We start from the raw sequence: 27526 nt of genomic DNA, 5'->3' as shown, positions 1-27526 counted from the left end.
CCAATGTATTAGAATTATTATTATTATTAATAAAGGAGGAGGAGAGGGCAGATTGGCAGTGTCAAATTTTATAAATGAGGCAGAAACGTCTTCATCCCAAGTTTGGAAGCACCCCCTATCCCTCCTGGGGTGTGTTTACACTGTATACGGTATGCTGCTTGTGTGTTTTGGATCAGACTGAGTCCGAGTCCCAGCAGTGTATCTTTAACTGGGCCGTCCCGCCGAGCTGCCAGCCGGTCCCCCCGCCCCATCCCCGACAGGCCAACGGGCCATCTGACGCCCCCACAGCGCTGCCAACACAACACGGGCCGTCCACGCACAAAGTGCTCCCGAGCAGGAAGACAATTAAGAAGAAGACTAAATAAGAACATACGCAGCAACCACGTTGTGGCAGGTGTTCTCCCAAATCATACGTCTTTAAAACCTTCATCAAGTTTTGCTGTATGTTGCTAAAAAACACTTTCTGGAACACTGACAAGTTAGTATTAAATATTAGCACACATACAGTACGTGTATTGTACTTCTTTGTGTATTTTTCCTATTGTGGTATACATCATATTACTGTATAGATGCCAACCTCATTTTGCTGCACAGTAAAATGAAGGATAGATAGATAGATATTGATCTCAAGACACATTCACAGTTTAATCTATCTATCTATAATACTGTATAGCTATAATGTATCTGTGATATATCAGAGAATTATGTATAGTTAAGAGTTAATTTTATGTATTTTTGTGCATTGTTGTGCTTTTATTTATATTCTATAATATTGTTGTCATTTTACAATATATTTCAATATAATGTATTTATTTTCAAATTTGTCTACAGCTAATAATAATTTACAATTATAATATTCCTGCATTTAATTGTACGGATATAAGTGTATTTCTTTTTTAAATGATTATATTTTATAATTTATAATGCTTCATGTTTTTATTACTATGTCTTATTTTTATAGGTTTTTAAATACAACAAAATTTGTTCCCTTAAATGTATTTATTTTTTTTTGCAATTGTGCCTTTTCCTAAAGTGGCTTTCTTGGAGTTTCTGATTGGTTAAAGGCTAAACGTTAGGTGTTTTGGCCTTACAAACTGCTTTTGCAATCTGGAAATGCATTTTCTTGAGGTTAGAATTTTTTTTAACACTACTGGCGGGGTTGGAGATGATTATCAATGCTATTATTAATGTTACAAAATCTAAAGCGATACAGCATATTTTTACTAGCCGAGCTTCAACTGTGCATGAACCTAAGTCCCATTTCAAAAGTAAACTTACAAAATAGGAAAGTCTTAAAAAAAAAAACAAACAAGAAATGACGCAAATGGACCACAGTATGTGACTATTTCCACAGACATTCAATAATAGCATCCAATATCGGAGAAAACTATGTGCTATGTGTGTATGATATTTGTGTCCTTGTGGTCATTAAACTGGAACGTGACATTCACTGAGCTGCGCGTATGAGCTTGAAATTGACATTTACACAAGCAATATTTCTTTTTTGTACGGATATATATTTTTTTAATGACTTCCACCGCGTACAATGTGATGAGAAGGCAGTCACATCCGTAACTGCTGCCTAAACTGTCATCATATTTGTGATTATCATCTAAACGAACGTCCTTTTTCACTCTGACGTCACACGCACGAGCCCGGCTCGCGTTGTGCGGCTGCCAAAGTTGTTGTGTCAAAGTTGTTCACTGGTGTTGGAGCATTTTGTTAACAGGATGTGTGTGCTTGGCCTCTGTGCTGGGGGGCTGGGGGGCGTCGGTGGCAGTGATTCACTCATCAAGCCTACAGTGGGGAGTGGGAGGGCGCTATCGCTGGGAAGAAGCTGCTTTGCCGGGCCTGTCTAATTACAGCAGAACAGTGTGCACCAGTCTGGGCCTCCAAATGGCACCATATGTTTCCCCAGACTAACCGGCTGAATAAATGCCGCTCGCCCATTCAGGATGTCTGGGTATCCCTCACTTGCACTTTTATAAAAAAACACTGCACACCCCCAGATTGACACTGCTCACCCCTGACCAAGATCCCTGCTTTATTTGACCATTTACTAATCCTGTTGTCTCCATCACATATGTATGTATAATGTCCCAACCTTAAACAACTGAAGTGGTTCATCATCACAAAAAAGCTGCATAAAAGCAAGCTGCAATTTAGTTACGAGCTGTTTTCACAAGACTTTAGTAGGATTTTGCACTACAGTGTCTCACAAAACTGCGTGCAGCTCTCACATTTATGATAGTATCTTCTCACGGGACAGTACTATAGAAATGGAACTGGCATGTACTTTAGAGTAGTCAGTGTACAGCCTGTATAGGAGTATACAATCTCCCGAAAATGAATCAAAACACAGTCTTTATAGTTTAAATTGCTGGCAACACAAACGAGTAGCAAAATAATGCCTTGCTTATAGTCAAGCATGGTGGTGGCAGCATCATGGTCTGGGGCTGTACGGGTGCTGTCGAAACTTGGGAGCTGCGGTTTATTGATGGAAATATAAATTTCAACTTGTACTGTAACATTCTATGTCTACTTTGTGTCCAAAGCGTCAATATTTAGTGTGAGCACCATTGTTAACTAGCACTGCCTTAATCCTCTTGGGCATGGAATGCACCAGAGCTGCACAGGTTGCTACTGGAATCCTCTTCCACTCGTCCATGATGGAGGAGCTGCTGGGTGTTACACACCTTGAGGATGCTCCACGGGTGCTCAACTGCGTTCAGGCCTGGACGAGACACCTTCACCTTCAGCTTCCTCAGCAAGGCTCTTGCTCATCTTGGAGGTGTGTTTGGGCTCCTTATCATGTTGGAAAGTCGCCATGCGGTCCAGCTTCACAACGTCACAGCACATGTTGGAATTCATGTTTCCCTCAGTGAACCGCAGCTCCTCAGTACCGGAATCACTCATGCAGACGCGACCGCCACAATGCATGACTGTAAGCATGACCCTACTACCTTGCCAGAGGCTACAATATACCAGAAAAAGTTGTATGTTTTGTCACTATTGACAATTTAAATCATCAATAGCCAGGAACAAAGTGAGTTTGATCTGACTTTGACAAGGCATGGTATGCTGCATGAGGTCATGCCTCAATAAACCCAAGAAGAACAAGGGAGAGGATCCCGCTTTGCTTCACAGTGTCACAGTACATGTTGGAATTCATGAATTCATGTTTCCCCTCACTGAACCGCAGCTCCCCGGTGACAGCAGCACTCATGCAGCCCCAGACTGTGACTTTTCTCCATATTTCAGCATATCAGGTTGTTATTTGTCACAATTATGGATATTCAGTGCCCTTTGATAAAAAAAGGATCTGGATGGAGTTTGACGTCATTTCTACCATTTAAACTCTTCATGATTTGAAGAATAATCATGAATAATATTCAGGCTCATTAAAAACACATTAGAACCGGTCTGTCCAAACTCTTTATGTAACTAAAGCTAAATATTAGCCTTTTATGCTAATTATCTTCCAAAGTTAGGAACGTTTGGCTATCATGCAACAGTATTATATATACTATCATGCCATATCCTTGTGTTTCAAGCTAACGCTTTGTGTTCATTTGGCGGTGATATGAACTCTTTCCTGGCAAAACCACCATGGAGGTGTCACTGATAACAGCAACACAAATCATTGTGGCTGCAGAAAGACAACATTTGTACGGTGACCTCTTTTGCTGCCTGTATCGTCATCATCATCATCACTAGATAGCAATATCTGCCGTGTTAATGAGAACAGCCTCGACAGCGGCGGCGCTCGCAGATGCCTATCAAAGGGCAGAAAACAAAAACGAGAGTGTAAGTAAATACGGACTGTAATTAGTATGACAAGGCTGAATGAGGAGATAACGCACGGAGGCCGCTTCGAGGGTCTTTTTTTTTTCCTTGCACTTGGCGGCTGGGAAGAAATCAAAGGTTTTAATCAGCTTGCTACAGCACATAATGAGGAGCCACTAAGCCCCAGTTATCGGCTCGCCATCGGCCACTTATACAAGTTGTGTCTTCAAAGCGCTTCGGCAGTGAATGCAGCCTTATACATGCGCTTTCAAAACACATAACAAGTGTAAGCGATGTTACAGCAAGACACCTCCACTGCTACATAGCTTTCCATGTGATGCCTGCAATGCTGTTATAACCACATACATACACACACAACGCCACTCAGTAGACACTCTCATTCATGTCATCGTGACCCGACAGCTTATTTCCCATGCATTCATTTCATTTGGAGGCCCACCACATATAAAATTGGACCGCCACAAACTACGTGTTTGTGTGGTCTGCCAGCGAATAAGAAAACGGAGGAGGGATAAGTGTTTCCAATTTAGCTAGTAATCAAACGCTGACGTTTGGAGAGTCCCCCCCCCCATCTGAAAGAACTCACAAGCAGCTCTGTTTTGTTTGTGAAATTTAAAGAAAATGTTAAACAGTGACAACAGAATGAAGATTATTTGCAGTTCTATCATATTTGTTTTGCTTGTAAATGCGTCCTGGCCAATTATTCAAATTCGACAATGATGCCAATTTCACATCTCAATTTTTGCACTCTCTTCTGTATTGAGTATTTATTTGCTGTTTAATGTAGTTTATTTTGGGGGTTTTGGGACCCCCAAATTGTAGAATGACTCTTTCTGTGAACTCCAACTGCACTGAAGAAGAGGTGAACTTGACCTGAGTCGCTCTTTCGTAACATGTTTTGCAAAATTTCTTAAGTGTGAAGTGCAGCCTTAACATAAGCTCAAGGTCCGCCACAAGCCCCACTCCCAAAGATGTGCAGGTAACGAGTAACTTTTGGTAATGTCATGTCAATAGATAGAGTGTCATAATTTTTGACAAAAAGTCAATGTAGTGTAGTTCAGTGATGACACAATGCAATCAAATAGTGTTGGCGGGCATTCGGGGTGCAAATTATTGCGAGAGGGGTGTAGAATTCCAATAGAATAAAAAATATGGTATTTCAGAGTTGAAGTGAGCACTTTGGAACGCACACTTGGAACGCTCTTACCTCTTACCCCGCTCTTATCCCCAACGTCCAATTAACACACCGTTCTCTTTGCAGTTCCGGTAAATAAACACCCCAGCGGTGTATGTTATACGCAAGACAATAGTCAAAAGACAAATGCATCCTATTTGCATCCGATTAACAGCTCGGGATTACACAAGAAAGGTTGTCTGGGGTCTTTCTCGATGACGAGACACAATGCCAAACCACAGCACACACTGTAAATCTGACAGAGCACGTCGTGGCCGCTCACATGCATTCCACGCATAACGCCACGTACAACTGACAGTGTATCATATTTACCTCTCACCTGGAGTGAACACACCTTACCTGGAGAACGCAGTGCAGTGCACCTGGGCCAGGCCACACCTGCCGCATAGCACCGGGCAATCACATGAACTGCTGGAATGTACCACCGCTTGCTCAACAGTCCAGGTGTGTGTGTGTGTGTGTTTGTGTGTGTCAGAGGTATAGGTGTGCAGATGCAGTGAGTGGCCTCCTGACATAAGCGTGACCTCTAAGGAGAAGACCCCACCAGCTGGAGAAGTGATGACCTGGGAAATGAATGCACTGAGAGTCCTCCTGCCCTTGTCTCAGTGCGACCTAACGGGGACACGAGCGGTTCTAGCCACAACTGACTTGGGAAGACATCAGAAGGGAATATTAAGAAGTGACTTATTCAAATTCAAAAAGAAGGCTGCATGTTTTAATTGTTTGTTAAGACAATTATGCAAATACCACCAATTTGCACAAGGGTTTGTGGCGGGGTGGGATGTGAGGCTGGAGATTGAATTCCAGGTGGACATACAGCATGTAGATGCATATTTTTCATTTATCCTAATATTTTTGAGAAATTACTAAATGATCACTAAATTATGTAATTTTGTCATTTAATTCCAGAATATTTCATAACTTAATTTTTGTAATGTTGAATGTTTATCATTAGAGTAATAATGATGAAATAGTATTATATAACCATTTTGATGCAAACAGGATGAAATCACAGATACACTGTAGAGATGTCTTTTCTTTTTTTTTGGTAGACATTTTCTCAATTTTTCCATAGCTCGAAATCTTTTTTGTTCTTAGTGTCTTCAGTCATCCTGTGCTAATAAATGAGGACTTTATGTACTTCAATAATTATTTTTAATATTTATTTTCCGGACTATAAGTCACACTTTTTTCATGGTTTGGCTGGTCCTGCGACTTATACCCCGGAGCGACTTTTATATGTTTTTTTTTTTTTTTTTTACACTGACAGGTGCGAGAGACATGTGTGCGAGTATCTGCTACTCTTATCACTGCTCTACCACTGAAAATTTATTTGTAAAAATCAGCTTATGAAGACAACTGAGAAAGACGGAGCACAAATGCCCCCAAAAAGAAAATCATATTCTGCAGATCACAAGCTGCAAGTAAACTAGTTATGTTATGTTGTTTAGGCTATACTTATCTGAATAACTGTTAATATGTTACGTTAACATACCACCTACTCACGTTACCTTGACAGACACCTATTTAGCCCGTTGTTCTCCATTTTATTGTTATTACTATAACTTGTCTTTCAAGATGAAATGCCTGTTCTTGGTCTCTGATTTTATCAAATGAATTCCCCCCAATGGTTAGCATGTTGGCAACACAGTCAGGAGATCTGGAAGATCTGGGTTCAATCTGGTATCTCTGTGTGGTGTTTGCATGTTCTCACGTGCGTGCGTGGGTACTCCAGTTTCCTCCCACATTCCAAAGACATGCATGTTAAGTTCATCGTAGACTCTAAATTGTCAATAGGTTTGAATGTGAATGTGAATGGTAGCTTGTCTATATGTGCCCTGCAATTGGCTGGCAACACGTCCACGGTCTACCCAGCCTCTCGCCCAAAATCAGCTGAAATAGGCTGCAGAATACCCCCACGGTCCTGTTGAGGACAAGCGGCATTGAGAATCTATGGATGGATGACACAAATTTGGTACATTGTGCCCATATTTTCAATCGGTTATAGTAAGGAGGTTTATGTTAGAGCATATTGTTGGAGGACATAAACCAGATGGACAAACTGATGCGGAAATCCGAACAAGTTATCGGCACTCAGTTGAAGGCGTTTGTAACGGTGGGAGACAAGAGGACACTGGACAAACTGCTCTCCATCATGGACAAACCCACCCACCCACTCCATCGGACAATAGAGGGGCAGATGAGCTCATTTTACAACAAACTCATCCAGTTCCGTTCCCACAGTGAACGCTACAGGACTTCATTCATTCCACACGCCATCCAGCTCAACAATACCTCACCTGGCTGTAAAAGTTAATTCACAACAGTATTGTGCTGTATTTTCTGCCCTCCCTTGTACAGTATAAAGTGTACATTTTTACACACTATTTGTAAATATACAAATCTAGTTTATCTTATATTCTTTTATATTGTATTTATATTGCGCTGCAATACATATTGAGCTACTGTAACCAAGCAATTTCCCTTGTGGATCAAGTCTGTCTAAGTCTAAGTCTATTTACTGTAATTATACAGAAGGAAAACTTTACAATAATCATTTAATTAAAAATTATATATTATATCCAAATTATATTAAGATATTTAATCAACTTTGGTCACATATTATTCCATTCTTGGTTGACTGACAGAGAGAAATCACATAGTTTAACTCGAAAAGAGAGGCCTGTGGCGTCCATTTTGACCCAATATGGTTCCAATAAGGGGTGAGGAGAACGTTTATTTTAAAGAGACCAAAATATGTTGGGTTCGTACGAATTACAGCACATTATTTTCTTTCTTTGTGTTTGAAAATACTGGTAAAACACGTCGGCTTTCATCAGAAAGTATATTCCGAACAGTTGACACACGCAAGACACTCATTTCAAACCTCCGGCCAATAGATATTGATCAACCTCAGTCCCGTATATCCATAAAAGAAATATTGCTATCCTATAGCTGTCCCATCTGTTTACATTGTTTAGCACACGTGTCATCTGACTTCCAGCAGCATCCAGCTGAAATATAAATGACCATGTTAGCTGCATTCTCGCAGGTGAATTGCGCGGCTGCTGCTACAATTATCTTAATGCCCCCCGCCGCGATGCCAGGATGCCAGTGGTACCAAATGCTGCTGTCAACCCAAGGGTTTAATTAGTTTGGCACGTGTGCTGCTTATAATCACCTGCCATTACCGGGTCTGCCTGCATCTGCTTACACGTCTGTCAGAGGCAGGGGGTCCTTGCACGTGTCTGAAGGTAGCCGGGGCGGGTGATGGGTTGGATTGGATGTCGGTGAGTGTGTATTCGGACCCCAAAGCAGTTTTACTCTGCTCAGTTCAACTCTGACACGAAAACAGAAGTTCAGAACGTCCAGGGAGAGACGCTTTCATCCCCTATTTTAAAAAAAAAAGTTAAATTGTTCATTTGTCCTAGAGTTGATCAAGTGTAAGTATTATGTTTTTACTTATTTGAATGTCTAATACTAGATAGGTTCAACATTCTGGTATCTTAAAAACTGGTCACCCATTACGCAAAAGTGATTTTTTAATGATGTTATAACAGGAACATATGCTCCTCAACGCTGTTTTAGAGCACCATACGTGAGAAAAGGCTCTCAGTCAATACCAAAGACGTAGTTATGCGTTTTTATAATCCGGAACGCCCGATCCCAACAACGTTTTATGTTTTTTGCGAGGTGATGACGCAGCTCTCCAATAATGCATTTCACTTTCAGAGCAATTTTAAGCCATAAAAACAGCCACAAGGTGGCAGGGGTGTATTTGAGCTTGTTGATGGAAAAATCACACATGGCAGGAAGGAGGAAGCGAGAGAGCGTGGAAGAGGTGCAGAAGGTTACGCATCGTAGGGACATTTTAACGCATGCACACACATAGTTCAGCTTCAAATGTGAACATTGTAAATAGTTCATTGTTTTCTATTTGTAAATAAATAGTTATTTTGATGTAAGACAACCCCTTTTTTGTCTTGCTTACGTTGGTATAGTTGTTTAGATATTTGAGCTGTCACAGTCAAAAAGCTGTTTGTCCCCCTTTTCAAGTCGGGAACTGGTATTTACACTAACCTACGGAAAAAGGTCGAAGCAAACTTTTTTTTTTCTGATGAAAGACGGGAGTCTAATCTTTCTTTTGGTAGGTTCTATGCCATAGAACCATAGAACACCAGAGAACTATAGCCATGGAACACAATATTGTATGTGTATTGAAAAATCAGTCAAAATCCTCTAAACTGGCTGGTACTGAAGGGAGTTGCCTTTTGAAAAATGGCTGTGATTGAATGAGTTGAAAGGCTTTGCTACACATCTTAAAATAAAATCCAGAGCTACTCCAACTATCCGTCAGCCAGCTATACATGTGAGAGCTGAAAGTTTGATTGTTTTGTATTTCTTAAGAGAATAGGCTAACCTAGTATGATGTCGGTGTTAAAATGTGAGTACGATGTTAGCACTGTAACGCACATAGCTAAGCTCGTATTGCTAACATTCGTGTCCACTCTTGAATGTTATGTTGTCGTGTGTGATATATGGCATCAGAGCAGAGTTACAGTGTATACTGTATGTAAAAAGTGGATAACGTGCGCAATAACGCTTCTTGAAGCCACACACTCTGTCCGAGAGAGGCGTGGACACGCAGCTCATTAGCATTAAAGCTACAGACACACTGAACAGCGTGTCACTAAAAGAGTCCAAGTTCCAGCCCACTATTGTGAGAAAAATACTACCACCCTTCATCCCTTGCAGTCACATGATCGCCAATCTCAGTATCTGAAGTTGCTTTCCCACAGACAAAAAAAATGGCGAGCGTCACCTCCATCTTTGGGAGCTCCAACGGCTGCAACTCCCTCCTCCTATTATTCCCACAAAGTTCCCATTTACAGCGTCAAAGCCAGCTTTCAGTATTGTGGAAAAAAAAACATCTGTCGGGGACCTGTGTGGCTACACTAATTACAAATATCTGCAGTAATCCGCCGCCGATAAGAGAGTCATTACTCCAGCAGACATTTATCACTACGGGATTGATGACCCATTTCAGTGGGAGCCTTTGTACGCGGAAGTGAAATCGCTGATATCCCTTTTTATCCGACATCGCCATCCATTCGTCAGGAGGCCAGCTAGTTAGAATTGTAATTAACAGCTTTGGACTTTGCCCTTAATAGAATTTTTGCAGGGACTGGCAGATTGGCATTGGAGGTAGAGAGGGAGGGTACTTTTATTGTGTTTGTCTTTTCTCTCCGCTCTCACTAATTGCTACGCGGAATAGCTGAGGAGCTGCCGTGTCGAGAAAGTGCCACAGCAGCGCTCCGCTTGCAGATGTTTTTATTGGGCTACAAACCATATTTGATGACTTAAATGGCGGCTGAAAAGTATGACGCAGCCAGGAAATAAATGTTTATAAAAATAGAGCCTGTATCATGCTGGAGCCCTACAATCATACCAAGCGGAGGCTACCATTAATAACTGGCTCAAGCAACGAATGGCATGGATAGAAACATGCGTGCCGGTGCTGGTGCATGGGCACGGGGGCCATGACCGAGTCCACCTTGTCCGTCAGTGCTGGAGCGATATCTATCTATCTATCTATCTATCTATCTATCTATCTATCTATCTATCTATCTATCTATCTGTCGACCGACGGTCAGTCGTCCGTCCGTCCGTCCGTCTATCTGTCTATCTGTCTGTCTGTCTGTCTGTCTGTCTATCTATGTCTTTAATATCGAGATCCAGCACATAAACAGGGGAGCAAAAGATAAAAGCATCTTACACCAGAATCATGTCATTTTACAATAAATCAATATAAAAAAAATGAACATGAAAATAAGTTAGAAAAAAATTATACAAAATAAAAATAAAATACAAATAAATAAAAGAAAATGAGTAAAACAAAGTACATCTAAATGTGTCTGAGATTTTACATGTTACATTGTGTAATATGTAATAATTGTAATATGGATTGGATCAGGATACAACATTTAAAAAATGAGTTAAAAGAACATTATTTGACAGAAATGATACATATTTTGTTTTTATTTTGCTAGCATCTAGCTTAATATACTGATATAATTTTAAAAAAAAACAAGGATAGGAAATGTGAAGAAAGTAAATAAAGACAAAAACCACATCTTGAAAAAAGTGTAACTGCTAAAACAATATATCATTTCAAAATATATAAAAAAGAAAAAGTCACAAAAAGTTTTGTTTAATGTTCTCATATTTATAATATGACTTTCTCGGTGTAAAAATATTCATTTTATAACATCTGATTATGATATGATGTCATGATTATGATTATCATCGCCCTGCTTTGCTGATTGGATGGGACGGGTGGTGCTGCTGGATGGAAGTGATCAGTTTGTGTGAGCTAACTCTTCTACTCCTGAACCGCTGCACACGGTCGGGTGAACATTTGCCAAAACGTGTGCACTGTAGTGTTGCCCTGTGCTTTTACTTTTCTTACAAGTACACCACATGGTGGCACCAAAAACTGACCCCAAACTTGAACTTTCTCACGCAGGTTAATGTGCTTCACGAAACACCTACAGTAGGACGTTTAGCCAAATCACCACGAAATTTGGCACACGCCTTTAGGGGACTGACGAGCACATGTATGCCAAATTTGAGCCAGACTGGTTGAAAAACTCTGCCGCCATCAAGCCAAACATCTTTAGCGTCTACTTGTCCGTAAGTCATTGACCATTTGTCTGATGATTATGAAGCTTTGAGGAAATATGTATTACATGCATGCCAGCATGTCTTCCACAGCATTTTCATCACATCCCATAGGGGGCGCCACAAATGTCATACAGGCTGTAGTTAGCAAACAAGGTTGCATGCCCCATAAAGAGACATTCAGCACAATCTTGTGTCAAACACGTATGCCGTGACTGCCACTGACATGCACACACCCACACGCACACGTGCACACTCGTCAGAGCGGCAGATGATCACGGTAGGTGGCGACTAAAGGTCTGGCCTCCTGCCGGCCACGTCCCATTCTTGTAGAGGTAATGAACTCAGACAGCTTGGGGACCGCCCTGCGAGCCCGTGACGTCCCCTGGTCCCTCTCTCGCTGAGCCATCCCGGTCCCCCTCCCCTCCCACTGCATCGGGGCCCTGAGGTGACACGGCCGCCAGAGATGTTCCCTACACTGACAGGCGGGTCTGACCCGCAGCGCACCTTGTCCCAACCACGCACACACACACACACACGCATAAACAACAATGACTGGTGTACTGTTCACATGTGTTGGCACACATATCCATATGGGACACACACACATACACACACAGCGAAGCTGACCCGGTGTAATTTCTCCAGCACACGACTGGTGACAGGAGCAGCTGCGGCCGCTACGGCAGACAGATGAAATTTTCATAACTATCTCCTCCAACTTCCATCCTCACCTTCAGGATAATTTATGACCCACCTGCCAGCCTTGAAGAGACAATATGCTGCCTATGAAATGAAGTGCTCCAGCGGTGTAGGTTATAATTAAAGAGAGGAGTGTGGGTGTGTGTGTGTGTGTGTGTGTGTGTGTGTGTGGGTGTTGGAAGAGAGGAGGAAAAAAAAGGGAAGAGATGAACATGTGGCACGCATGTCTTGCATGTGTCTCTGTGCATATAGGACACACTGGACATGACTTTATACTCCATTCTATCGCATCACAACAGAATCACACGTCTCGCCTTACCTAACTTGGCAACAACAAATCATAACGGACATATTAGCTGTACTTGCACAATATAAAATAGAATGGACGGAACCTTAGGGTAGCACTGACAACAAAGAAAACGTATGACAATAATGCAAACACAAAAGTATGAAAATAAAGTCCAAATCATGAGAACATTCATTATATCACAAGAAATAACGATAACAGCAGAATATTACCGAAAAGAGGTGCAATTCTAAATGAATGATGCTGTAATATTCCAAAAAGAAAAACAAATCAAAAAGCTGTAATATTACAAGTAAAAATCATAAGAAGAATTCATCATTTTAATGATTTTAATTGTAATATTAAGAAAATGATGTCATATTATGAGATTTATTTGAATGAACAGGAGTATAATTATAACATTATGAAAATAAAAAGTAATATTATTAGAATTATTTTAACGAGGATAACCTGGTGTTATTAGCACACTAAAGTCCTAATATTCCTAAAAAAAAAGGTAATTAATTTAATATGAGTCAAATTGCAATATAATGAAAATAAATTCACAATATCACAAAATCAAAAACATAATTTCAATTAGAGTAAAGCTGAAATACTCTGGAAATAAAGTCAGAACATTACCAGCAAAGTCACCATTTTAATAAGAGTACAATTTAAATAAAAATGAAATCACAATATTGCCAAAAAGACACAAGCGGAAGGAATTGTAGTATTAAGAAAATAATTAAAATTAAAAATAAAAATAAAAATACAAATAAAAATATTTTAAAATTAGATTATGACAAAAAGTCCTAATTGCAGCAAGAATAAAACTGTAATATGAACACACAGAAATAACATGATTAGAATATAAGTCATGAAATGAATGAGAGTAGAACTGTATTGTAATATTCAAATAAAATCCTAATATTGCAAGGAAAAAATAACTTTAATGAATAAAAGTTAAACAACATGAAACTAAAGTCAAAACATTGCAAGATAAATAAAATGTCCTCAATTAATAACAGTAAAAATCGTACTACTGTAATAAAAAAAAGACTTAATTTTTAACATTGAAGACAATAGCCGTAATATCATGACAACAAAGTTTGAATATTATTAATTTGATGGGAATAACATTTGATAAGCATGAAGTTGTAAGACTAAGGGAAAAAAATGCAACTATAAAAGCAAAGATTTGGAATACAGCATGAAAAATATCAAATGAAATCAAAGTGTATTTATATCGCCCCTTACTTCAGGACAACAGTGCAAGAAAAACAGCAAAATAGCACAAGAATATAATAAAACAATGAATAAAATGTATTAAAAGAATACAAATAACTAAGTAAAAGATTTGAAATATCATTTGTACAAGAATAAAGTTGTACTTTCTGAAACATGTAACATTACAAATACTTATATTAGGCAAAACAAATCTTATGTTTGCAGATTTTTGTCTAAATGGTTTGGTGGGCTGCAATTCCCCTAAAACATTTCTAAGCGACAAATTATGTCACCAGGAAAATATGTTCATCGTTAACTGAATGAAAACACAATTTACTAGAGATGTAAATGCAGTTTATTTGCATGGGAACACAACTTGTGACCAATAACCGAGAGCGAGGGACGCCGCATTTTATGGGAGCACGCCCATACATGCACCCATTACCCCAAAATGCACGGCTCCTGCCATTTGGTGCACATGCCTGCCACACACATCCTGACCCCATCATTTCCTATCAGCTCTCTGGGATGTTGGGCTTAAACCTCCAGGAATGTCCCCCATTTTGACGACTACCAGTAAAAACAGGCGACTCTTCACCGCAGAGCCATTCCCGCAAACACAATTCCTGTTTCCATATGACAGAAAGAGCTTAACGGGCGAGAAAAGGCTCTTTAAACATCTGCGGGACCGCTTGGTGTCATTTTTAATGTGACTCAGGAAACAAACAAAAAGGGATGATGGCGAGTCATCGCCTTGACCGCAGAACAAGAGAACGCATGCGGTGCTTCCACGGCCGATGACTAAGTTGTTGTGTCAGTGCAGGAACAGCATCATTCGCATTCCTGAAAGAACAAGACAAATTCTGGTGTACTTCCCAGCCTGGGAGCAAACACTAACTCAGAAGTTCTTCGGAAGGAACAGCAGCTGCAAGGCTGTGCTGAGGTCAGGACGTGTCGTGCATAACTGACTGATTGCTAAACAAGGGGCGAGCACAAGAATTCATAATTTACAATCACAAAAAGCCATGCCCGTACGCACGTGAGCAGGACCACACAGACATGTTTCAGATCAAGACAGGCAAATTAGACGACAGCAGTCTTTGGGGCCTGTGCTAATTACAGACTGGGGGCTGATGAAAGAGACGAATGGCGTGTTCTTATTTGTTTTGCCCTTTTACTTCACAAAATAGCAAGTAAACAAGAGTTGACGGCGATGACGGACTGAGAGAAACTGAGCAGCAGCGAATTTGATACACAGTGGTGTGAAAAAGTGTTTGCCCGCTTCCTGAATTCTTATTATTTTGCATGTTTGTCACACTTAAATGTTTCAGATCATCAAACAAATTTAAGTATTCGTCAATGACAACACAACTGAACACAAAATGCAGTTTTTCAATGAAACTTCTTATTATTAAGGGAGAAAAAAATCCAAAGCTACATGGCCACTCCAAAGTCTTCATTGTGTTTTTCTTCAGCCATTCAGAGGTGGACTTGCTGGTGTGTTTGGGATCATTGTCCTGCTGCAGAACCCAAGTTGCTTTCAGCTTGAGGTCACCAACAGATGGCCGGACATTCTCCTTCTGGATATTTTTGGTAGACAGCAGAACTCATGGTTCCATTTATCACAGCAAGTCTTCCAGGTCCTGAAGCAGCAAAACAGCCCCAGACCATCACACTACCACCACCATATTTTACTGTTGGTATGATGTTCTTTTTCTGAAATGCACCGTTACTTTTACGCCAGATGTAATGGGACACACACCTTCCAAAAGGTTCAACTTTTGTCTCATCAGACCACATAGTATTTTCCCAAGGGTCTTGGGGATCATCAAGGTGTTGTCTGGTAAAATTGAAACGAGCCTTAATGTTCTTTTTGCTCAGCAGTGGTTTTCGTCTTGGAACTTCGTCTTTTGTGACTTCTTGGATGAGTCGTCGCTGCACTCTTGGGGTCATTTTGGTTGCCCGTCCACTCCTGGGAGGGTTCACCACTGTTCCATGTTTTCGCCATTTGTGGATAATGGATCTCACCGTGGTTTGCTGGAGTCCCAAAGCTTTAGAAATGCCTTTATAACCTTTTCCAGACTTATAAATATCAATCTCAGTTATGTTTTGTGTTCAGTTGTGTTGTCACTGACTAACATTTAAATTACTTGAATGATATGAAACATTTAAGTGTGACAAATGTGCAAAAAAAAAAGAAATCAGGAAGGGGGCAAACACTTTTTCACACCACTGTATTATAGAGTACGAGTACTGCCAGCACTGGGGGAGCTGCGGTTCATTGAGCGCAACTGTGACATTCTGAAGCATTATTGTCAAAATAGTTGGAGTACACTTCACAGTAAAAATGTCCAAATTGTGTCAAAAGTGAGAATATTTCCTGTGAGGACCACTGTTACCTAGCGCTGCCTTAATGCTCTTGGGCATGGAATTCACCAGACAGCTTGTTACGAGAAGATGTGATGAGATGGGTGTACCGACTGATGAAATAATGCAACAGAAACAACGGCATAGATGTCTTAGGGTCTATGAGACTAGAAGAGGGCAGTGAATGATTGGTGCCCAAAATACTGACTGTGCTCTGTCCATCTTAATTGTGGACACGACACTGACAAGCTCTCCAAATCTCAACAGGGACAGGGACACCTCTATTGTCTCCCAAATCTTTGTCCCACCCCTGTGTGCAGAAATGGAGGTGGAGTTTCAAAGGAGCGACACAAAAGGACATGTCACCACTCCAGGAATGAAGCCAATGAAGGTCGAACCCCCCCCCCCCCCCCCCCCCCGTATGTCTCTCAGCATCCCCTCTGGGGTGATACTGGTTGCAGACAACACTGGTTAGGGGTCATCCCTGACCGGGCACACGGCTTCAACGTCGCCACTCCGGCCCCTTGCTGGCCCCCGGTGACCCTGGCTTTTGATGACAGGCTGGCTCTTTTGTAGAGTCCAGGTGAGGACAAGGGGGGGGGTAACAATGGCAGGAAACATATAGCTTGACGGAGGCGAGAAGACAGCTCGCGGGGTCACAGGTCAAGCTGGACAGCTGAGTGATGAGTGCAGCTGTGAAGACGTGGTCCTTATTTTGCGTCCTTTCACCACGTCGGATGATGGGGTCTTACAAAAGAGACGTCAGGAACTGAATTAAATAGACACCCTGACATGAACCTTTACACCTCCGCTTTACCAGAAGACAGCAGGACAACTGGCCATAATTAGTTGCCTATTTGTTTTGAAGACAAAACCTGCAATAGAATACTTATATTTGAGAATTGGGGACACTCAAATACTCCAAAATCACCTCAAAGAGTTAGTGTGTTGTTATAAAACAATGACGACACCCACAAATGGTGCCATTCTATGCACGTGCATATGTGCAGGTGCAAGTGAAATATGCAAGTACAACATCCGCATGGTCTTACAGCCGTGAAGCATGTGAAAACCTGAATAGACAGCTCACTGTATGTAGTAAGACTTTAGACATTTGTGGCGCCCCCTATGGGTTGTTCTCAAAATACTTTGGAAGACATGCTAGCATACACGTAACACAGATATGCTCAAAGTATTATAATCATTAGACAACTGGTCAATGACTTATGGACAGTTAGTCACTAAGTACCACCCGTGTCCCACATAGACGTTAGGCTTTATGGCGGCCATATTTTTGAACCAATCCTGCTCGAACTTTACACACATGTGCTTCTCAGTCCTCTAAAGCATTGTTTTGGTGATCCGAGTGAACACTCAGAAGTTATAGAAAAATCTATGGCGGGAAACCGTGGGGCTTAATAACAGTCCCGCTACTTGGTGTATTTGCAGGAAAAATAATGTGTGTATGTGCAGGTTTTGACACATTTTTACACTTTTTGCAGTTCAGACGTAGAAGAGCTAGCTAGCACAAATAAATGCATGCAGATGAACCGTGTGAGGAATTTCAAGTCAATGCAACTTAAGGAGGTCAAAATTCGGGGTGTTTTTCACATCGCCATAGATCAAGGCTAACAAAAACACATGACCCCTTCACAAACTAAGCAAAAACTGTGTTTTCCTTCATATATGTTCAATTTTGTTTGCCTAGAATGCTTTGAGGTCAGACTGTCCCACTTTCCTCAAATGCAGCATGAAACACAACAAAATAAAAACATCAAAATCACAGGGAAACACAAGGGGCGCTAGAGGCTCCCTCAAGGCGACCAGCTGCCAGAATTCCATCAAACTTTTTTTTGTTGTTGTTTTTGCACATTTATAATCCCCAACTCCAAAAACGATCAACTGCATTGTTTGAAGTATGCAAAAAGAAAAGTACAATGTAGCTAACGACGAGCCTCATTACTGAGCGCTGAGCCGAAAACCACAGTGAACGTCTTTATTCCCGCATCCGGGTCCAACTGTTTCCAGTGTCAGAGGTCGTTTGCTGTCTTTTCTCATTGCTGAGGGATGGGAGGACCAGGTTTGCCAAGTCAGGCACAAACGCCGCTTGGCTCATAAACACCTCCGCCTGTCACCCACCACCCCCCTCTCCAACACACACCCACTCTTTTCTCCAGCGCTGAGGTGAGGTGAGGTTTGCACTCTGTTAATCTTTCACTGGAGGCCTGCTCTCTTTTAAAGAGTGGCCCTCTGGAGAACAGAGGAGGGCAATGAAATAAGGGCCAGTAAAGGACGAGAGAGAGTGGATAAAAGAGCAGGAAGAAAAAGCTACAGAGAGTGGCCAGATGGGCACCTTCACAGTCCATTTATCAAACCCAATGTGGCCCTCCCCTCCCGTCCCTCTTTCTCTCCCCGCTGCTCCCATGTCCTAAACCCCTGTGTAATTCTGTAATGATTTTCATTATCATATAATGACCTTACAAAGCCTACAGCAGTTTGCATGGTCACTACAAAACTCACAGCTGTTCCCTTCGGTGTTTGTCCGCCCGCTGTGACAAAGCGTTTTGTTTGCTTTTGTCTGTTGGTCCCTAACCTCTGGGCTTTTTTTTCTTTCTTTTTTTTTAGCTCTGGGTTAGTTTGGAGGTCAAATCATGTAGGAGGTTCACCCAAAACAGAGGAGACACCATCACACCATGCAAAGACATCACAAGACACACGAGGGGACGTGCAATTCCAGGAGGGGATGGCATTATGATGTCCGTCCGTCCGTCCATTTAGGGTAAGATGGAGCCTATCTCAGCTGAATTCGAGGTACACCATGGACTGGTCGCCGGCCAATCGCAGGGCACATATAGACAAACAAGCGATCACACTCACATTAACACCTATGAACAATTTTGAGCCTAAATTAGCTTAACGTGGACGTTTTTGGGATGTGGGGGAAAGCCCGAGTACCTGAAGAAAACCCGCGCACGAACGAGAGGAACATACAGATTTGACGCAGAGATGTGAAAATGGAGCATGAACTGATGAAGACTGCTCGGACGAGAGGCGGAACGTCTTCTCAGACAACCTGAACAGTCCAGGTGCGATCGATTGGATGCCCTGAGAACACATGACCTGTATTGATGAGAATATTCACAGACGAGCAAACGGAGATTTGAACTTGACCGTGGAGGCCTACATGCTAACCACTCGGCCACCATGCGGCACAAACACATTACGATTCTAAAAAACTGGAACGTCCAAAGTTTCTAGGGCAGTGTTTCCCAATCATTTATGGGTTAAGTTAGAAAAATAGCAACAGTTGGATATACACAGTTTCATTGTGTACCTCCTGCCACCCAGTGGGAGAGCATGTAATTGTTCTGCCTGGCACTAAACTGTACGTCGCTGGCAAAGATACATTATTTGTCGAAAATGAATTGTAATTTTCACAGTGGTTGGCAATCACTGAACTCGAAAAAGTGCACTGGGACACCGTTTAAAGTTGGAACTCCAATTGGCTACCTTGCCGTAATGTTTGGCAACCTTAACATGATCGGATTTACCTTCGGGAACAATGAAGTTTCAACCTCGCCTAACACGGAGGCTCAAGAAGACAATGAAACAATATATCAATTAAATCTCCAAACAACGAAAAAAAGGTCCCTTGCACACTCACGCAAGTCGGTAGGCACGCGGGACGCAGGACTCGATTAGGAAGAAATCCGGGGAGAGTAATTTGAGTTTTGTGTTGCATAGCAAATCATGAAAGGCTGCTCCCACATCTTATGGCACAGACTAAAATCCTTTGCAATTTATCGTGGGCCATCTGTGTAGTATCTCTGATTCCAAAAGACTCTCATTTAGGAAAATGTGGGAGTATGTTGAAGTAAAGTTCTCCCAAAATGTCCGCTTCAAATGAAAGAATCCAGTGCTTCTGAAGTAGTGGAGCGGGCCCCACTAGGGGGTAAATTTGTTGGGGGGATGAATGGGCATGGGCGCAGTGAACCGTCAGGGGGAGCATGAGAGGCAGGGAGGACTTTTGATATGAGTGCAGACCTGCCTTGCATTTCGCTGGTTTCAGTTTGGAGTTCAGTCTGTACAGTACATTCATCCATCCATCCATCCATCCATCCATCCAATCAGTTAATCAATAGTATTTCAACTCGGGGGGGGGGGTGGACCATCGAGCACACACAAAAAAACGTATCAGCCACCTGAAACGCCAGCATCGCCACGATGCCTGGGGTTTGTTGTGCCGCGGCGTTTCAAAAGTGCAAAAAGGATTGCCAAAGACCTCCATGGCACCACTCCGGCTGCTCGGAGCATGTACCCGAATACAGTGCACCTTGCTGGGCCACAGCAGGTGGCTCCCTCCGCTCTATACTCTGGTTCTCCTGATAGGAGTGATGTGGGAGTAGCAAGTGCCAGGACAAATCAAAAAGTACAGTTGGTCAAATCCAAAGTTCTTCAGGTTCTTCTTACCTCCAGGTGTGCACAAACTACAGTAAAATGTAAATAAAAGTATATCGGTTATCGGTCTTGAGAAGCAGAAAGTTATCCGTATATGTTTGAAAAAATGTATATTGTGTAATCTACTAAATACTGTACAGTCTATTAAAGCAACTGGTTCTGCATGGAAATGAGTGTGTACAGTAGATACTGTATATCACTGTGTATGAAGTTATTTGGTTAAATATATCATTAATGAATCACTGTTAACACTGTTGTGGCCATCCGCCATGTTGGGAAGGTTTTGACATCAGACCTTTTATCTCCAAAAAGGATAAGTTGCTGTCCTGAAATATATATTTTAATAAAGCAATGCAAACAAAGACCTTAGCTAGGATAGCTTTGAGCCAATTTAATAGCTAACAGTTTTTTTTATAATTTAACTTTACCTTATTCATTAATTCATTTCTGACATACTTTTTAAAAACTTTTTTAAAATTATTTTTTAATTATTTTTAATATTATATCGAGCAGTGTCAAACGCAACATTCGTCTGTCAGAACTTGGATGCATCAGATTTTGTATTTGTGTGGATTGTGCGTGAAAAAAAAAAAATACAAACCATCTAAATAAATTCTAAATTAAAATAAAATACTTTGAAAAATCTATTGAAAAGGACTCATATATGTTTTGTTATTACAGTGAGCCCTTATTTATCTTTTTTCTGCACGGCATACCTTTTCAGAAGTGGAAATTTGAAGTACCTGAAGTCCCCACAGCTATTTTTTCCAGTGACATTTGGATATGCCATTTCTGATCCGACTATCCCTGTTCCCTGGAGATGACTTCTTGCTCTACAATCTGCACTTCCTGTGTGATATACTCACCTACTCTGCTATTATAGTGCCACACACGTGCGCACACACACACACATGCATGATAATCCATCTATTTCTCGTGCAGCGGAGGGTGGCGGCATCTATCAGGGAATTAACTGCGTGCTTTGGGGAAAAACCAAGTTACCAGATCAAGCTCATAAGAGTAAAACTGACCTCATAAGTGCGTGAAGGAAAGGCGCGTGTGGTCACTGGGCGCCGTTTTTGTTTCACAGGCAAGACAAACACACAAAAAATAGCAGCCGGCTAGCGAGGAGACCCGCGTTTTAGTGCTGCTTTAAGCGGACGCTGTTTAAGAAGAAGAAAAAAAAAAGCCAGCGAGAAAAACACAATCAATCAGCGCTGGTTCGTTTATGTTTACGCACCTCTAGCTACAGCCATCAATCACGCCGAGTGGAAACCATGGAAACAAGGGGACATATTAGGATAGAATGATAAAAGCCTACCTGTTGCTCGTTGTGTGAGGGCAGCTTAATCAGCAACCGTATGACAGAATAAAAGTGAATCATGTGAATGTGAATAAAGTGACCCACCCAATCCGGGAATCGACCCCTCGGTTCACTAATCAGTATCAGCACGTCTCACTTAACATTGCATCCAGCCATGTGTTTATCTTTGTGTAAATGCTATCTGTTGACAGCCACTTGAAAGGATGACCCCTGGCTTTTGGCAAGTGGTGGTGCAGGGGGTGGGGGGTGTTTCGGTGGGATTTGAGGCGGATATTCAACGTGTAAAGACGGAGAGCAGCTAGAGTTCAAACGCATTGTGTGGGGTGGCGCTAGGCCTCCTTGAAAAACTAATCTAATCAGTCTTTCATTGATGATAGAGTAAACGTATGTCTGCCCTGCTGACAAGGACGGAGCACTTCCTGTGCGGGGGCTATGATGATGACACCGCATGCTGGGATCACATGCCTCATTCAGAAAAACAAGGAATCGGGGCTTTTTAGACCTACAACTTGGACACGTGCGGCTTCTCTTGTCAGTCAGAGTTGTCATTTGCTCAAGAAAAGGCTATCAAATACTACAGAGTATAAATGATCCCTCACAAATTTTGGGGTTACGCACTGGAGCCCTCGAAGTTGAACTCCCCTTGGAATTGGACCGAATTTTTTGATCAAAAATGTGTCGCTTAAGTCGTCCAAAATGTCATAGTTCGAGCCGCCATCGTGCATGACCTCACACATCTTGTGAGACTTGAGCTCAGTGAGAGTTTACGGCCCGCATATTGTTTTTATTAGCCCTCGGCAAGCAGTACAATTCAAATGAATGAATTATCAATGAACTACAGTATATTACTACGTTACACTAGATCTGCTGTGGGTATGTGAGCAACGCCCGACATAACGTGTGCACTAGTTATGTTTGTTGTCAGCTAATGATAGCAATTTGGTCAAGTTTAGCGACCAGCATTCGCTATCATTGAATGTATAGCCCATGATCGCTTTGTGAGTTTTTGTGTGCATACACGCTTCGGAAGTCTACGAGAATACCAGCCAGCCAAGAGTGACCAATCATCTGATTTAATTAGAAATTGTGACAAATATAGACTTTTTTTTTCTGTTTACCTTTTGTAACCAGTGATTCTCAGCTGGTGGGGACCCGTTTTCAATGCGTGAGTCTTAATCTTGCGCTTTTATTCTGAAAGGAGAGTCGACACTCTGTTGTGCAATGTGAAACCCGCTGTCATTATGCTGATTGTATATCAGTTGCTTAAGCGGAATGTACATCTTAGTTATCTATTTAATTTTCATATTTCAAGGTGTTCGAAATCGCCATGTAAACATGCTAATGCTAATCGTAGCATCTGTATGGGATGTGGAAATGTGTACAAAAATGCGTTGTTCCTGAAATGTTCATTAAACTTTGTTTTGTGCTGGCAAATTCAAATTCAAGCTGCAGCCTTTTCATGAAATATAAGATATTTGAGACATTTCCGTTCAAAAATGGCCACAATTTGGCTCTCCGCTCGTCATTAACGCCGAGGTCACAACCGGTCGCACGCCAGTCGTACAGCCGGTCTACGTGTAAAACAATTGAAGGAAAGCACGAAGGGACGCAGAGGTTCTTTTTTCGTTTTTTTCAGTGCTCCGTGCGTCTTCCTGCGTCGTCCGTACGGCCAATGTGTGTCTTTCGTACGTTTTGCTGTCAGGTTTGGGCAAAATGTCAATTTTTTTCGTACATCCCACTTGCGGACTCTGTAATTAGTGCGGCCAACGCACGTTCAGATACTTCCTACGTCCTCCATATGTGTCGAGATCTTCTTTAGGTTAACAACTACGTTCTCCACAAAAAAAAAGAAATAAACACACAGCGATTTGAAGAACGCCGAAAATCGCACGGCCGAAAAAATCGTGCATCCTGCTGTGAGCTAGGCTTAAGGAGTGACGGTGGGTCCCACGCCACTGTTTTAACCTAACGTATTGTAGCCGGTGCTGGGGTTCTTGTATTTTTTGGTTTATGTGGTTTATGTGGGAAAACAACTTATATTTCCTCAAAAAGTGGGATATTTCTTGCATTTTTTTTTTTTAAGACTTGAATGCATCATGAACGGTGGTCAGGAATAGGCAGAGGGAGGTTGCAAGGTGGTCACATTCATTGTGGGTGGCAGGGGCGAGCAGTGTCGCTGATGTTTTGTGTGTGTGGGGATGGCTTCTAGCTTTCAGCACCCGCGTCTTGGAATGCGCCATCAGGCTTGTTGGGGGCGTCGACGCGGTGAAGCAAGGTGTGTGGAAACAGCTTGTTTACAAGGCTCATCTGGATGGGGCACCGCTGCGGGTCAACTCGGGGTGACGCCAGCCTGGGAAGACCAGCCTTGTATGTCATTTTTCAGAAGCTAGGATGGTCGCTTTGTTTTTTTCTTACCTTCTAGTTGAACTTCTCTTGCCGCATTTTGAGATCTGGATTGTGTCTGTCCTGATGTGTGTGTTTGGAAATGTGTGTGAATGTGTTTGACACCGGGGGTCAAGTCTGAGAGAGACAATAAGCAGGGAATCATATGTGAACATCGTTAGTTTATACAAGACTTTGAGTGGTGAGAACTAACAGCTAAAATAACAATCAGTGTGTGTGTGTGTGTGTGTGTGTGTTTGTGTGTTTGTAAGCCAGCAGATGAGGGGGCCCTTCTTTATCTGGACTAATGTCCACTTCTTTTTCTTCTACGCTCTTATCTGGGGGGAAGGAAGTGATGGCGCTATCCAGGACACACGTGTCGCTGTGATAGCTGTGATAGGTGCCAGGGCTGAGGACCGAAAACATCACTACGTGTGTGAGGAATGCACATCAAAAACAGTGGAAACACTTATTTTCAGTACACGTCCATTCATCCCGGCAAAGCTTCAACAGTCATTGTCCTTCTTTCCACCATGAAAAATCACATCTTCAGGTATAAGGATGGATTCCCAACATGTTTTTCTGATGGATTAGAGCGAAATCCTGCTCAATGAAAGCATATTTTTCTTAGAACTACAGCAGCAACAACTACAGCCCCAGCCACATAGTACTGTCATGAAATGTTCTCTTTCGGCATGAATGCAAACCATTAACACCAGGAATTCAAAGTGCATCCCCCCAAGGACACAAACGTACAAAAGTGCATCACACATTGCCATTAAGTCAATGAATACTGTATAGAAATGAATGATAAACAACCTCTGAATTTAGTCCAACAAGCCTTTGCCAACAAATTGTGTGCCTCATCCATGATTAATAAACTGCTTAATTTAATGTCTGGTGATGTGTGACCCAATGAAAACACTCAGTTTGAAGTCCCCGGTTAGGCTATTGCATTTCATTTGTATTTAAATATAATTTTCTTTATTTAAAGCCAAATTGATTCTTAAATTATTTTAAAATTCATTTCAAATGCATTCAGTATTGTATTTTTTAATATTTTATACATTATATTATGATTTATTATATAATATCAGTATATATTACTACTATTACTAATAATAATAATAATATCACCATATTTATTTGTATTAACATACAATAAAAATGACAAGTTTTCCTTGGCCAGTTGGGTGTCAATTGGCGTGTGCGTTACCTGTCTCTCCATGTCTGTCTTTGCTGGTGTCTGTCTATCAAAGCGGCCAGAAGAGTCTCTGCCATGTCTCTCCTGCCCTCCTGCCCTTGTTCCTCCTCCTCCACTTTAGCCAAGAACAGCATCGTCTGAAAAAGAAATGCAGACGATGCATCTGAATCAATGAATTGATCATTCGGCAGATTTGGGTAAGACACGTTAGTTCCACCTACTGGATATCTTAATTCTTCGAGAACTGGTTTCTTCCAACTTTGTGGGAACTTGTGAGCCCTGACCTCAACCCCATCACCTTCAGGATGACTTCATACAGATATAGTGAGCCAGAAGGCAACCTCTGACCTCACATATGCTCTTCTGGTTGAAGGGTTTCAAAAAAGAAACAATTTTGTGGAAGCTCGTACAGCTTCAAAGGGGGCAAAAACTGTGTTCATAATCGGGCTGGGCGATGTGGACCAAAACTCATATGCCAGTATACTTGTAATTACGCTGAATATTGATATTCAATATATATCACATTATTTTTTTCCTCAAAGTGAATTTAGACAAAGTTAAAGCCAATTCCGTGTCTCGAGTTGTTTTATTAAAACAGATACGTAACATGAGGACGTGTTTTGACATTTTAAAGCTTCATGCAAGATGCACATGAAAAAAAATGCATCTGAAAATAAGGTAGGCCATTCTCTTCTTGAAATAAAAATAGTGAGTCCAATTCTGGTTGGAGATCCGTGACGAGGAACGTAGTTCCGCTTAGTTGCTGACCTCACAAATCGCTCGGCGTTATATTTGTCTCCCGCCGTATCCCTGCGCACTGTCGCCTGTCCATTCTTGTGTATGTGACGAAGACACTTGCATCCTCTTCCGCGACGGAGCGCCGTGGCCATCTTGTTTACGTGTGTGTTGCACAGCGGAAGAAGAGCCGAGCGTCTTCGTCACATACACAAGAATGCACAGGTGACAGTGCGCAGGGATACGGCGGGAGACAAATATAACTCGATTTGTCAGGTCTGATTTTTTTTGAGGAGGCATTTTTGTGATGCAAATGTATTACTCTTTTGAACCCATATTGTTTTGAGAAGCCAAACTCTCAGCAACTAAGTGGAACTACGTTCCTCGTCACGGATCTCCAACCAGAATTGGACTCACAGGACCAATTTGGGGGACAAGTCACTGTTGATGCACTACACTGCTGATGGGAATGTCATACAACTTCATGTCAAAACACCCAACTATCCCTTTAAATTGAACAGTAGTATTTTTTTAGGCAGACATTTTTAGAAGACACAAGACTGTCCTTATTTTGTGCGAGGAACACCAACCTGTCAACAGGCTCAGCAACTGTCTGACTTCCTTGCACATTTGTGGCAGAGCTTCTCGTGCAAAATAATTGAGACTGAGTCCATTGTCCATTGTTTTCTTTTCCACTGTTGCAACGGGTACCATAACTTTGGCAATGTGGTAGGACACCACTTTAGTAATAGCACACCAACAGCACACCACTTTGCACTTTTTCTTTCCTGACGAACGCAACAGGAAAAAGAAGCAAGCAGCGAGCTTTGTGGCAGGAGTTTTGTGGAGTTGTGCAGCCGGGGCTGTTTCAGCACACAGCTTCACGCATTCCTCCTATTGGAGTTTGTGCCAAGTTTTAAGGTGGTGAAAAAGATGTGTAGTGCTTCCGCACTTGACAGTCACCTTCTTATTGCTCATCGGATGCTCTGAATCCAAAGTACCTCCAAATTACTGAGACATTGTTTTTTTCTTTTCTGACCAATTCTTCCGCCACAGACGCTGTCGCTTCCTTCATGTTTGTTGGAATCTGAGCGGGGCCGAGCTCAGTGGTACTCACACACACTGCACAGTGATGAGTGAGACCTTCGCGTCAAGATA

The 27526-nt window shown here is 41.8% G+C and overlaps 1 protein-coding gene across 1 annotated transcript in view; it reads right to left on the bottom strand.

Moving 5' to 3' along the window:
* fto (FTO alpha-ketoglutarate dependent dioxygenase) overlaps positions 1-27526 on the bottom strand; it is a 188870-nt gene that overhangs the window by 77488 nt on the left and 83856 nt on the right. Inside the window, exon 9 of the mRNA XM_054770762.1 lies at positions 25646-25770. Coding sequence (XP_054626737.1) covers positions 25646-25770 — 125 coding nt within the window. The remainder of the gene's footprint in view (positions 1-25645; positions 25771-27526) is intronic.

The sequence above is a fragment of the Dunckerocampus dactyliophorus genome, chromosome 3 (genome assembly GCF_027744805.1).
Source record: "Dunckerocampus dactyliophorus isolate RoL2022-P2 chromosome 3, RoL_Ddac_1.1, whole genome shotgun sequence".
NCBI classification, from domain to species: Eukaryota; Metazoa; Chordata; class Actinopteri; order Syngnathiformes; family Syngnathidae; genus Dunckerocampus; species Dunckerocampus dactyliophorus.
Note: the sequence above shows the minus strand (reverse complement) of the source record. Positions and strands in the feature narration are given on the sequence as shown.